This window comes from Sander vitreus, chromosome 3 (genome assembly GCF_031162955.1).
Source record: "Sander vitreus isolate 19-12246 chromosome 3, sanVit1, whole genome shotgun sequence".
In the NCBI taxonomy this organism is placed as follows: Eukaryota; Metazoa; Chordata; class Actinopteri; order Perciformes; family Percidae; genus Sander; species Sander vitreus.
Genome location: NC_135857.1, coordinates 14,068,816 through 14,083,688, shown reverse-complemented (window position 1 = coordinate 14,083,688; position 14,873 = coordinate 14,068,816). Strand labels below are relative to the sequence as shown.

Sequence of the window (14,873 nt, the reverse complement as noted above, 5' to 3'; positions counted from 1 at the left end):
CTTTCCATAAAATCATCTCTCAATGCAAATCAAACCAGCTATTAGGCTAACTGAAATAAAACAATGGCAATATCTAGGTATGGTAAAGGGTATGTGATGATGTGGGGCTATTTTTATAATAAAAAAATCTGCCTGCCTCTATGGGAATTTTAACATAGTGGTGTACTTACTTATGCCCTCTGTATTTTAAGGAAGAACATTTATTTATTTACGATATATTATTCATTGACAAAGAAAATTGGTGTCCTTAAAGGTTGGATTTTTCCTCCTTTTTTTTAAATAAGGCATTAAGATCAATATCCAAAAGATGATTTTTTTATTCCTCTTTTTAGTCAACTTTAGCATGGGTGTATTCACTTATGCTGAGCACTGTATAATCCCACAAAGACATGTAAAACCGATTAAAGGATCCCTCCGTGTTGTGTGTCATGCTCATAATCCATTCACGTGTCCAGACACAGGTCACCTGGGCTGCCTTGAAGGCCAGGTGATTATCCAACAGCATTACGAGGACAGACAGCGTAAGGGAAAAGAGGCAGTGGGTGGGGGTAGAGAAGAGGGGTAAATCAACAGAAATAGACAGGCCAATAGAAGAGCAGGGCTGATACGGGGTGGGTAAAAAAGAGAAATGAGGGAAGCCAGAAACAGAAACAGAGAGACAGAGAGAGGAAGACACCTAAAGGTCTTATTGTCACAGAAGGCTTCTCAGACTGCAAAAATGGGCCTGATAATTGTTAACAGAAAACCAACACAGTTTTTAATTTAACAGGATTATTCTTATTTTAAGTCACTTTTTGTTTACCTGCTTAACTGTTGCGCTGGAACTGCTGAGGAAAACACAGGGTCGGAGGTGGGGCACCAGGAGAAAACGGGCTGCAGCCAGTTCGAGGAGGAAGCTTGAACGCAGGCTCCGAGGAGCAATGAAGACGGCAAGGCGGGCCAGCAACGTTGAGGTGCCCTCTTTCCTCCGCCAGCTGGTCAAAGAGACGGAGAAGATGGTCACCTTTTTCTTCAAAGGGGGGCCCAAGGAAACTGGGTCTGGAGAGGAGGACAATTTGGATGAGGACGACTTGATGCCGAGCCCGTACCTGGATCGTCCCATCTTGGAGAAGCATGTGTCAGAGGGGGGTTCTCAGTTGGGGGTGAACTACGCTGTGGGGAGCATGCAGGGCTGGAGGGCTCAGATGGAGGATGCTCACACCTGCGTGCCCCAACTGAAAGGAGAGCTGACAGAGTGGGGATACTTTGCAGTTTATGATGGACATGCAGGCACCACAGTGGCACAGTACTGCTCTAAACACCTGCTGGAGCACATCCTAGCTACAGGTACAGAACAATTAGTGACTAATAGAATTAATCTAATTACTCAAGACGGTTCAAAATATCTTAGCATTAGTTGTTCGCTCGAGAGGGATACACTTTGTAATGACATCTAGCTCTTGTTCACACAGAGTTTAGATGCACTTACTGTAGTCATTTTACACCATTTGAAGTCGCCATTTAAATTAAAAACATACTGAATTTGCATTTCCAATAAATATGTTGGGTTACAAACAAGACTTCTACTGTATTTATTGGATTCAAGATTAAGTAATATACTGAATAACTAATACATTTGCACAAACAAAAGTCCATGAAAGTAGCAGATTTAAAGCAGATTAAAAGCTTAAACGATTTGGGTTTAAGGGTGAGATTGCTTTGGGAATCCAATATGCCACAGTGCATATACAATACTGAAAGTTGATCAAATCCACATACAATATAATGCTCGCTAATTTTTGGATTTGACAAGAATTCTGGATATTGTGGCATTTTTCTTTACAGCATCGAGCAAAGTGATAAGAAGTTTCGGGGATCAAAACTAAACGGAGCTATGACTTTCATTCAGATGTCAAGTTTGATACTTTTAGAGCTGTGAACTGGTTGGTTAGCCATATGAGAGAAAATTAACAATCGTTACATTAAAGGCTGTAAGCTTCAGTCTGTATCTCTTGTTACTGCTGCCTATGATGGCCAGGACACTCTTGAAAAAGACATTTTCCTTGAGTCAATAAAAGGTTCTAGCTTGAAACTGTATTCGCCATGTCATTGCACAATAGCACAAATGATGTCTTCTCTATGCCGTGGATCTGCAGTGTGTGGGCCTCAAACAACAAATAACAAGGCAGTGCCAGTATGGGGAATCTATCTTAAAACCAAATGTTTCCCACTCATTTCTTACAGGTGGGGTCAAAGCAAACGAGGACCCCGAGCAGGTGAAGGAGGGGATTCGCGAAGGCTTCCTGAACATTGATCGCCACATGCACAAACTGACTCGCCAGGACAACTGGGACCGCAGTGGCTCCACTGCAGCAGCTGTCTTGACTTCGCCATGCTACATTTACTTTATCAACTGTGGGGACTCTCGAACCGTGCTCTGTCGTAACGGCCAGGTGGTCTTCTACACAGAGGACCACAAGCCATTCAACCCCAGAGAAAAGGAGCGCATCCAGAACGCTGGAGGCTCGGTGACCCTGCAGAGAGTCAACGGCTCGCTGGCCGTTTCCAGAGCACTGGGGGACTTTGACTTCAAGGAGGTGGACTGGAGGCCGGAGACGGAGCAGCTAGTGTCGCCGGAGCCAGAAGTGTATGAGCTGGAGAGGACGCCCGAAGACGAGTTCCTAATTCTAGCATGTGACGGTGTGTGGGACGCCATTGGTAATGAGGAACTGTGTGCATTTGTGCGCAGCCGTCTGCAGGTGTGCGATGACCTGAGAGACATTTGCAGCCAAGTGATCGACCTCTGTCTCTATAAGGTATGTCAACACCTCAGTATGCAGACAAGGTGCATGAAACAATAGGAAAATAAAAGGCTTTGATAAAAGATTCTGATAGATACATTTTAATCCGTGTGTGGTTAATGATTGAATGAGAAATAACCTTTCAGATTCAACTATTGCACCAGGAAGGAAGAATCACTGGAATGGCAAACAGACTGATATATTTTGCTAAAAATGAACGAAAAAAGTGAGTAAGAGGATAATGATTTGCCACTGGTACCTCAGTGGTTTTCGCGATCCATGACTAGGGATAGGTATTGTTTGTAATTTTTCAATACAACTGCGGATTTGATACCAAAATATCTTTGCCAAAAGCACAATTTTACTTTGACATGTTTAAACATCGAGAGTGAAAGTTGACCCTGGGTATTTTACAAAACCCATTACGATTGTGAAATGGTGAAAAGCTCCAGGGCAGCTACTAAAAGTACTTAGCGGTGGGTTTGTTGAAGTATAAACATGTGTTTTGACACAATCTTTGTTAAAATTTAAGAAGCCAGAGTTCTCAAATGTCAAGCTTTGCCTGGATTTAAAAAGGGGCTGTACTCGATATTCAGAATAGAAAGTGGTCTAGGATTGCCTCCACACGGCAGTTTCCCAACTTATCAAATACAGTCGTTTTGTCATGGCCCTCGGTGTCTGATACAGATGGACAAGATGGACGCGCGACCGGACCGTTTATCACAACAAAGAACAGAGAAGCTTGGATCTACACAGAGGGAGTGTAACTTCATTCTCTGCTCAGGATGCCATTACTCCACTATATCTTATCTTACATAGCAAATAGTTGTTTACTGCTATATTAATGTTCTGAATATTGAGTACAGCTCCTTTAAAATAAAATGGTTTCAAATTGGATAAAAACCAGGAGCTATCTAATCAAAGAAAAAATATGTGATGATCAATAAAACAAAGGCATTGAGGTTCAATACTCAGCCCCAACTATGACACAGGTGGTGGCACAGTGAATGAAGACATTTAGGTCTCAAACTTCCATGTGAATTATGCATTATGTGTCAATCTGCTCTAGGAACCTACACTGTATATCCTGAATTGATAAAGAAAAATCCCTATGACTATTTTGTGGACATACTGAAAAAAATGCATCCAAAATGTTTAAGTTATGTTTCCACAAAGTGCCTAATTTAGAGTTAGTCAGAGCAGCCATTCCAGATTATTGGGTACAATTTAGATTTTTAAGTATGGGTGTTATCCCTCTCATATGTGTTTACTAAAAGCACAGATTAGACTGCAAAATATAACTGAAAAGAATTATCTATTAATTACCCAATACTTGTGTACATGTGCAGTAGTAGTATCCATTTGGTCTTAGCTCAGCAGAACTCCTCCCAATTGGATATTTCACTGGATCTTTCTGTGACGCACAGTGTTTTATGAATGGGAAACATTTACATTAATGTGGGGCGTTGAAGGCAGGTGTACCCTGAGGGCAGAGTCTTTGTGGGAGACTGTGAGGTTGTTATGCAAGTAGACTTTTCCTGCAGCTCTTTTGTAATCCTTGTTAGTTACTGCACGACTGATGAGCCCTGAGCACGCCCTATAAATAGCTGTATTACGGAATCCTAAGACACGGGATAGGAGGGAAGAAATGCTACACATGGCTCGGATTAGGACTGACGGGAGCTCAGTGTTACTGCTCAACACACACCGGCTCAGAGGCTTTATCCTGGCTGGGATGGGCTGCTATTTATTTCACCTAAAAAAGGCTTACTGTACCTGCTGAAAGACTGCATGTTCCAGTACACACTGAGCCTCACTCATCACATCTCTGATGTCGTAACAAACTGGCCGATGGTTATAAAACTGCATTGACTTCCTGGCATAGTGAGTTTGTAGTAGTTTGGCATTTCTGTCATTTTTGTTACTTATCGGCTGACATATACACTGATAAGATATACCTGCAATAAGCTAATATTGGCCGAAATATCATCCCACCACACAGTTGCATTTTTCAAAAGCCTATTGTGTTGCCAAATCAGCAAAATCATCACCATCCTCTATATTCTATAACTTAACTGTGATATAGGAGGAGATCGATATCTTCCTAACCAAAATATATATCGCCATCCAACCTGACTCAGTATTACTGTACACCTATCAACAGGTCTATTTCAAGTGATTTCAAGTGGTGGAAAGCTGTACTGCATTCACAGTTTTGCAGAAGCATTATCAGTCAAATTTACTTATATCAAAAGTAAAAATAGTCATTATGCAGACAGAAGGCTACATGCTAGATTATTATATATTATATTATTGGGTTATAATCGCCAATTTAACTTAGGAGCAGCATTTTAATGTAACACTTAGTTGCGTTGCAGCTAAATATGTATATTTTAGACATGCACAGTTAGACATACTGCATAACAAAGCCCAATGTGCAATGTATATGCCTCATTATAAGGTTTTGAAAATCTCAATATGCAGAGTAACTCGTAATTATCAGTAACAACAGCAGTCACAAACCTCAAAATGTAGATGCACTTAGTTGCCTTCCACCAGTGTCTAGTTCATTTCAACTTGAATTTAAACTGCAGCCTTCTCTGATATTTCTGTCTCCCTCTGCAGGGCAGCTTGGATAACATGAGCATCATCATCATCTGCTTCCCTGGCGCCCCCCAGGTGTCACAAGAGGCACTGCAGCAGGAGGCAGAGCTGGAGCAACAGATTGATATGAAAGTGGAAGGTGATTTGTCACTCCAAACCCCCACAGTAAAGCACTTTAAACTACTGTTAGCTCCCTGGTTTATAACCATATTGTTTTGACTACCGCCCTTCACAGAAATGATCCAGATGATTAGGTCCAGAGATGAGGACCCTGACCTTGTGTACGTGATCAAATTCCTGGCTGCAGAAGAGATACCAGGGCTCCCACCAGGAGGAGGCATCACCAGCAAGTGAGTCTGAGCAAAGAAAACAAACAAAACACATGAAGATTTTTTGGGAATCAAAACTGAAATCCTTTTGACATAAAACCACTGTTTCTCTCTTCGCAGGCGAGACTGTATCATCTCTTCATATCAGAAACACATCATGGCTCTCAGATCTCAGGAGGCTATGGTAAGGCAATAGAAATTATTTTATGTCTATGGGTAAGACATATGAGTCACATTACATTTGGATGCCATAAGATGAAGGCACTTAAAACAATCTCAGCCGTTATCTCACAATAATGCGCCTAATGTACACAGTTTTTAAGGCTGCACCAAGTGATTTTCATTACTGATTTCGTTGATTACTTTTTCAATTAACTGTGTAATCATTTGGTCTCTAAGAAATCAGGAAGTAGTAAAAAATAAAAAAATGTACAATGTCCTTAAGCTTGAGGTGATGTCATTAATGTCATTAACAGTCCATACCCCGATGATATTCAATTCAGTGTAATTAATCGACTTATTTCAGAAATAACTGATCAATTAATTGATAATGAAAATAACTATTAGGAATACTGATAATAATGGCAAAAACTAAAGAAGATTTAAGGAAGAGAATTTCTCTTGAAATAAACTAAACCAAAAGTCGTGACCTTTGATTTTGAAAATGACATAAAAGTACTTTCTGCTCTACAATGTAGATATTCGGTGTTGGTAACATTATTGTCCTGTGACATTTCAGGACACCGAAGGGTCGGAGGAGGACTCAAACTAAAAAAAGCCGTTACCATGAAAACTGAATCATCACTAGCTTCACCGTCTCCATGGAGAGCATCTTAAATAAGAGACTTTACATTTTCAGATGAGCAACTAACGATGATTGTTTGTGTAATATATTTTCTTTGTGCATTTGCTTTCTAGCAAATTAGAGTAAATTTTAATTCAAATACCCACTGTTTTGTTGTTTTTTTTTTAATTTTGGCACTACATTTTCTAAAATGATTTGTTATTGACAGAAGTATTTCATGAAACAGTGGGGAGAACAAATATTTGATACACTGCCGATTTTGCAGGTTTTCCTATTTACAAAGCATGTAGAAGTCTGTAATTTTTATCATAGGTACACTTCAGCTGTGAGAGACGGAATCCAGAAAATCACATTGTATGATTTTTAAATAATTAATTTGCATTTTATTGCATGACATAAGTATTTGATCACCTACCAACCAGTAAGAATTCCGGCTCTCACAGACCTGTTAGTTTTTCTTTAAGAAGCCCTCCTGTTCTCCACTCATTACCTGTATTAACTGCACCTGTTTGAACCCGTTACCTGTATAAAAGACACCTGTCCACACACTCAAACAGACTCCAACCTCTCCACAATGGCCAAGACCAGAGAGCTGTGTAAGGACATCAGGGATAAAATTGTAGACCTGCACAAGGCTGGGATGGGCTACAGGACAATAGGCAAGCAGCGTGGTGAGAAGGCAACAACTGTTGGTGCAATTATTAGAAAATGGAAGAAGTTCAAGATGACGGTCAATCTCCCTCGGTCTGGGGCTCCATGCAAGAGCTCACCTCGTGGGGCATCAATGATCATGAGGAAGGTGAGGGATCAGCACAGAACTACACGGCAGGACCTGGTCAATGACCTGAAGAGACCTGGGACCACAGTCTCAAAGAAAACCATTAGTAACACACTACGCCGTCATGGATTAAAATCCTGCAGCGCATGCAAGGTCCCCCTGCTCAAGCCAGTGCATGTCCAGGCCCGTCTGAAGTTTGCCAATGACTATCTGGATGATCCAGAGGAGATATAGGAGAAGGTCATGTGGTCTGATGAGACAAAAATAGAGCTTTTTGGTCTAAACTCCACTCACCGTGTTTGGAGGAAGAAGAAGGATGAGTACAACCCCAAGAACACCATCCCAACCGTGAAGCATGGAGGTGGAAACATCATTCTTTCGGGATGCTATTCTGCAAAGGGGACAGGACGACTGCACCGTATTGAGGGGAGGATGGATGGGGCCACGTATGGCGAGATCTTGGCCAACAACCTCCTTCCCTCAATAAGAGCATTGAAGATGGGTCGTGGCTGGGTCTTCCAGCATGACAACGACCCGAAACACACAGCCAGGGCAACTAAAGAGTGGCTCCGTAAGAAGCATCTCAAGGTCCTTGAGTGGCCTAGCCAGTCTCCAGACCTGAACCCAATAGAAAATCTTTGGAGGGAGCTGAAAGTCCGTATTGCCCAGCGACAGCCCCGAAACCTGAAGGATCTGGAGAATTTGTATGGAGGAGTGGGCCAAAATCCCTGCTGCAGTGTGTGCAAACCTGGTCAAGAACTACAGGAAACGTATGATCTCTGTAATTGCAAACAAAGGTTTCTGTACCAAATATTAAGTTCTGCTTTTCTGATGTATCAACTACTTATGTCATGCAATAAAATGCAAATTAATTACTTAAAAATCATACAATGTGATTTTCTGGATTTTTGTTTTAGATTCCGTCACTCACAGTTGAAGAGTACCTATGATAAAAAAATTACAGACTTCTACATGCTTTGTAAGTGGGAAAACCTGCCAAATCGGCAGTGTATCAAATACTTGTTCTCCCCACTGTATGTACCCATTCAGTGGCTCCACATGTGGGCTACAAGTGTATCAGAGGCTCTCGTGAGGGAACACAGTATCTCTCAGTAAATAATTAGTTTGCACAATGCTGTCAGGGAGCAAGGGTGACAGGGATGGCAATGACTTGCTGTAACACATGCCATAAGAGAAGAAAGCCAGAAGGAGATACACAATAGGAGAAAGAACGCAAGAGAGAGCCAGCGGGGGGGGGGGGGGGGGGGGGGGGCATACTAGGGTTAAGAGGAAGAGATGTTCCCAGGAATTAGCACATGTACATCATTAAACGTGGACCCCTATGGCTCTTTAGAGAGGATGTGTGACTTCTCTTGCACTAAACAGATTAGTACAGAACACACTAATAGCATAGTCTGTTCCATTAATATACATTTAAAGTAATAGATGGATACAATAAAATGATCAAGTTAATTTGTTTATGCTGTGAGCAGTATTTTTTATATTTGTTTCATTTACAATATTATGTCTGTCACATTTATCCCACTTATTTGAACATACTAATATTTTTTGAGATTTACAGTAGTTTAGGACTCCATCTATTTGATTAACGATTCATCTGTTGAGTCATTTCTAACTAAAACAGTTGTGTCTATAAAATGTCAGAAAATAGTAATAAAATGGCCAAAGGCCCAATGTGACGTCTTCAAAATGTTCGCTTTGTCCAACCAACAGTCCAATCTACAACTCTGTTTAGTTATTAGACCATACAAGAGAAATAAATGCAAATTTTCAAATTTAAGAAGGCTGGAACCAGCAAATATTTGACGTTTTGCTTGAAAATATCAAAATAGTTGCCCAGTAATTTTCTATCATAAATTTCATTATTCAGTTGATTTTTTGTTTACCTACTCACACACAACATTAATGTAATACCAGATTAAAGTTTAGATCTCTCATTGTATGGCAATGTGCTGAAATTCAGAGGCGGGCATTGAATTTACAATCCTGCATTTCATTCAAACCCAAATAAAAGTGTGTGGGACATTCAGCACACAGACTGAAAACTATACAGGAGATAAATAAAACACATCACAATTCCATCTATCTACAGTATCAAAAATAAAAGCAAGTCAAAACTACCACATCAGGGGCTTTGTTTTGGAAGTCATGTGTTCTTCAGAATGTGTTGCGAGGGTGTGGTGAGGCTCAGCACCTCTGTATTACTTGACTGAGCAGAGTACTTATTGGACAGAGAGTCCTTTTCACCTCCTCACTCCTGACACGAGAAATCACTCAAATACTCAACTCAGGACGGCACTGTTAAGCTGGGAACACTTGTGGACAAAGACAAAGAGGAAAAAGAGGTGGAAAAGAAGAAAAGGACCTGAAACCTCAGACAGACAATGTGAGTAAGGACTGTGACTGTGTTTCAGTGGCATTTTAATAAGCAACATGGGAACAAAGTAGTTGGTGTTGCCTCACAGCAGGATGATACTGGGTTAGAACCTGACCTGGTTGGCTGAAGCCTTTCAGTGGTCCAAAGACATACTATGTGAACTAAGCAGCTGTTTACACCATACAGCAGCGAGTACATCATAATGGCCACCAGAGGGCCCCTGAACCAGCAACTATTGTCAGCTAAAGCTTGTTTCTGCAAAATGTCACCATTCCATAGGAACTAACCATCCCATAGGAACTAACAGAAATGTCAATTCATTTTTGTCATTTATCTTTTAAATACTCTCAATCCAGATTTTCAATTTGACCAAGATAGCTGCATTCTACAGTACAGAGAGGTTACAAACACAGAGAAGAAGAAAGTACAGTGTCATAAAAGGTCAGGTAAGGTGTTCATTTGTTGTCTTTATATAATCTTTTGATTTATTATGTGTGGATCTGCTTTGTGACACAAAACTGCTTGGGTTGGCTCATGTAGTACTTAGAATTATCAATGTGATAGGCATGCAATATGAATTACTGGGAGACAAAATCAATTCCTTGTAAATTAAAATGTTTATGACGATCTCTGAGGCGAGAAATGGGCAACGCAGTAACATAATCTTGATTCATATTTGATCGGCGCTGATTGGTGGTTTTCCTTCTGGCATTAGGAGCACCAGGAAGAGGCAGAGGAACGTGACGTTTTTCCCAGATTGTCGGATTCGTGTGCTGTCAGGATATAGTGACAGTTTGAGCAAATATGATAAAAATATATATTTTATGAAAATCAACTGTAGGATTAAATGGATCTCTTTCGAAGTTACAGTCCAAGCAATGCTTGCTCTTGGGGGAATTACTGGAATTGTTGGGTCTTTGTAAATGATAGAGTGTGGTCTAGAATCTGTAAAGTGTCTTGAGATAACTCTTGTTATGAATTGATACTATAAATAAAATTGAATTGAAGTGAATTTTACTGGTCAATCAGAGATGCCAGTCAAATAGGTTATAATTATTCTAACCTCTTTATGCCAGTGAAGGCTTGTGTGTCACCTGACCTGTAGCATGCCAAAACAGTTAATTTAAACACCTGTGTGAGACAGGTAGTAGCAGGGGAAAGTTGGCTGTAGGTCCTGGCAGAGCTGCATGCTTTGTGTTTGTGTGTGTGTGTGTGTGCGTGCGCAGTGTAGAAACGTTAAATCCTGCAGCACCTGCGCTATCCCTTCGTGGTTCACATGGAGCAAAGTGATAAAGAGACCGCTGATGAGGTATGGAATGAATAAACCAAACATACAGATCCAAACAAAACTTCAGCCCAGCAACAGTTGGCCAACTCTTGCCGAGTGTCTGCATGCTTATTCACACTGAAATTAAACCACCAAATCTAACTATATGTCACCTACTTGCAGCCGGACAGGATGCCTCTGAACGCAGGAGACGCCGGATACGGCAGCGTGGCAGGCTCCAGGCTGTCGGGCAGGGTGGGCGACGCAGAGTCGGCCCCCCTGCTCATCCCGGCGACTGAACCGGAGCCTTTCCAGCAGTGGCGGCCCATGACCAAGGACGAGCTGCAGGTCGCCGCGGGGGGTCCGGGGTGGAGGAAGGTGCGTTGTTACCTGGTGCTGCTGTTCTGGCTGGCGTGGATGGTCATGCTCGCCACCTCCATCGCCATCGTAATGATGAGCCCCCGGCCGGTTGCTACGCCGCTCAAGTGGTGGCAGAAGTCTCTGTTCTACCAGCTGCAGGTCGAGGGGTCAGGGGGCGTCAATGGTGAGGAAACCCCGGTATCAAAAGAAAAAAAGAACAACAATTTTGACTACCTGCCTCCTTGTGGGCACTTAAGGTTTTCCTTTTCAAACATTTTTGCAAATCAAAAGAAAAACGTCATTGTGCTGCTTAGAGTTTTTATAGTGACCTTTTAATGAGCCTTGGTGTATTTTCAGGGGCCGGATTAATCTGTTTGGGGAGGCCTTAGAGCAAAGACATGAGCTGCTGCATGGGCCTTTATTAATCTCCAGTTATTCCCACCCTCTGTGCAATGCATTCAGCATTTCTATGCAATAATAGCCTACAAACTGGTCCCATATTTGCTGTGTAGTATTTTAAATAAAATACATTAAGAATGTACAAAATAATACAGGTTCTTAAAGTAAATCTTGACACAGGGCCACTCTTAAAGACATACTTTCAAGATCATGTAAAGAAGCAGAACCCACTTTAAGGTCCTCATCAGGTTGGTTGATACTGTGGATTTAGTGGTGCAAAATCCCTTAAAAATATATATTAAATTGGCACAAAACCGTTGACATAATGGTGAACTTGAAGCTGTCCTGGTCCCAGAGAAGTTGTGTGCTTTTTTCCTCCTTGGTTAGTAATGTAGTCTTGCTCAGAGATCGTTAAATGGTGGGGATCCAGTTTCTTCCAGCTGCCTGATATTTATCAGTTATGTTCACAATGTATTAGAAAATGTAATCTGACCGCAATACTAAGGCTCTTTGATTGCTGAGAATACCTGTCTGAGCCCAACATTTGTCATACTTCCAAGAGTTGCAGATATCACTTTCCTCAGGGCGGAAAACTACACATAGGCTACTGCTTGCTGCATGCTGCTTGCATTTTACTTAGAAAAGAGATTAAGAGAGCACTGGTATTTTATTGCTGTGACAAGATTAGAGTTTTTGATCCCTCACAGGAAAGTTGAATAACTAACATATGTACAGTTGTGAAGTGCAGATAAGTCTCCTTAAAAACTACATACTACTACATTATATATGATCTGCATCTGTCACATGAAGAACAAAACCTAGAAAAGCTCTAAATACTTTATAAACATGGTAACTACAAAATGTAAAATGCACTACAAATGTAAAAAATAACTGTCTAATGTTTAATCTCTGAAGCGCTGTGTGAGCAGCTTCCCTACCTCAGGTCCTTGGGTATAGGAGCTCTCATCCTGGAGGGTCTGTTTGATAAGAAGGCTTCTCCTTTAAACCTCAATGCGACTGGTGAAAGGTTCGGGACTCTTCCTCAGATCCTACATGTGCTCGCAGAGAGCAACAAAGCAGGTGAGTGAAGGACTTCCTTTTTTCTTCAAACAGCCTGCATAGGCAGATTTAATAGCTTTTTTTTTTTTTATTGGTCCTGCAGACCTCAAAGTGGTGTTAAACGTCTGTGAGGTGGATCTGTTGGGAGCCCAGGGTGTAGCAGGAGACGCAGACGAGACATCAAACCTCACAGCACATGTAAAACCTGCTCTCTGGTCATGCTACTTAAACATATTAAGTTCTCTGTGATGCTGGATTTCTTAAAACATGATATATTTATATATTATTCCACAGCATGCAGTCCGATTCTGGTTGGAGCAGGGTGTGGCAGGCTTTGCAATCTGTGACACAGATGCAGCGTATTCGGAAAAGGTAAAATGATGCCCACACACAAGTTTTGTTTTCTAACAAGCAGTCTTTCCACAAACTCTTGCCAATAAAATATATTTAACATTTCAGACTCTCCTGGAGTGGAAAGGTGTCTTTAAAGATTTCAGCAGTGAGGATGAGGAAAGGTATCATTATACATACAGTGGATAGAGGTTTTTGTTTTTTTCATTATGAAATGAAGCTTAATAAGTGTGCCTGTGTGTCTCTTTAGGATTGTGGTGGTAAAACAAACGGGAGACGTTCTGCTTCCTCTAAAGAACTCGAGCCAGCGCAACGTTACGCTGGTGGATGTGGTCATGAGGTCAATTCTGCCAACTTCACAACACCTCTTGTCTCCCGAGGAAGTCGCTGACGCCATAGTGACACACCTGCAAACGAGAGAAGAAGACATATGGCCCAGCTGGACGGTAAGACGTATGCATGTGAAATCAATGACCAAGAGAGTTGCCGATTTAATTTTCTGCTGATCGATTAATCGTTTCTGCATTGACTGAATGACATAAATAATTTACTATGTCACTTTAAAGCCCTTTGGTGCAGAGAGGTTGTTCTTGTACAACTGCAATGTGTTTCTGCAGGTTGGAGGTAACGCATCCCATGACTTGAAGAAATTACTCCTAGTGTTAATGATGACTCTGCCAGGATCACCTGCAGTTCAGTATGACGAAGACATCGACCCAAGACAGGTGGGAAGACTTTTGAGTCCATAAATGATGCATTTTTCAAAGTTCACATTACCAAATGAAACGTTTGTCTCACAGAATGTGTCTCTGAAAGTCGGCTCGTCGCATGGAGACGCGAACGAACCGTCAAACACCCATACAGTGAGTAATAGATCCAGATCTCCCTCCTAGAAAGTGTATCCTGAGTACATTTAAGTCATGTAAAGCTGAAGTTAAGACACAAAGCATTAGTTGTGTCGTAATGTTTAAATCTTGACACTTGTCTCTACCATCCCTCCCTCAGGAACAGGAGAAAAAGAAAGCTGTTGCTCTCTTCACCACCCTCAGTCACTCCAGAGCAAGAGAAGAAGCTCTTCTGTTTGGCAGCTTCACTTTCCTCCCCTTCAATACTTCCAACTCCTCCTCCTCTTCCTCCAACTCCACTCTTCCCTCTCCTTCATCTCCCCCGATCCTGGCCTTCTTGCGCTCCTGGGGTTGTGTCCAATTCCTCGTTCTGCTCAACGTCGGGCCTAAGGTTCACTCCCTGGATCCCGCCTGGGCCCCGAGCCTGCCCAAAGCTGGAGTGTTCGTGACCAACACGAGACTGGACCGTTTGGGGTCGACAACTCTGGACACGCTGGAAGTGCGGCCCCACGAAGCCATTGTCATCAAACTGTTTGAAACGGGAAGCTTCTCATAGAGCTTTTCTGGAGTCAGTTACGTGGAGATTTCTGGGATTTGAATTTTCCTTCTCAGAATGACAAATGTCTGACACAATTGTGTTTTTTAAAGGTGTGATTGGTATGTGCTCAGAGGTCACTAAAAATAAAAATAAAAAAAATGGTTCCATGTGGCGTCCGTTGTTGTGAAGATAGTGTGTCCATTTTAGCCCTCTGGAGTCCGTCTTTTGATCGGCGAATACACGGGGCATGTATTTACAGTAACATACCTTTTTTTTTATTTTTATTTTTTTTATTATAAATCATGTAAAGATGAGCTGAGAACCAGTTGAAAGTGCTGAAGCAGAGTCAACATGTTCTCT

At 41.7% G+C, this 14,873-nt stretch overlaps 2 protein-coding genes across 2 annotated transcripts; both read left to right on the top strand.

Annotated features, from left to right (window-relative positions):
- Nucleotides 1-920: 920 nt before the first annotated feature.
- On the top strand, nt 921-6,485 carry ppm1na (protein phosphatase, Mg2+/Mn2+ dependent, 1Na (putative)). Its single transcript, XM_078243661.1, has 6 exons — nt 921-1,326; nt 2,224-2,795; nt 5,406-5,523; nt 5,620-5,734; nt 5,834-5,897; nt 6,453-6,485. Exons 1-6 carry the CDS (start codon nt 921-923, stop codon nt 6,483-6,485), a joined length of 1,308 nt encoding a protein of 435 aa, XP_078099787.1.
- A 4,668-nt stretch (nt 6,486-11,153) lies between these two features.
- On the top strand, nt 11,154-14,641 carry LOC144512746 (4F2 cell-surface antigen heavy chain). The gene is made up of 9 exons (XM_078243649.1): nt 11,154-11,505; nt 12,636-12,800; nt 12,883-12,977; nt 13,074-13,151; nt 13,239-13,294; nt 13,381-13,576; nt 13,748-13,855; nt 13,931-13,993; nt 14,136-14,641. Exons 1-9 carry the CDS (start codon nt 11,154-11,156, stop codon nt 14,529-14,531), a joined length of 1,509 nt encoding a protein of 502 aa, XP_078099775.1. The 3' UTR covers nt 14,532-14,641.
- Nucleotides 14,642-14,873: the final 232 nt, after the last annotated feature.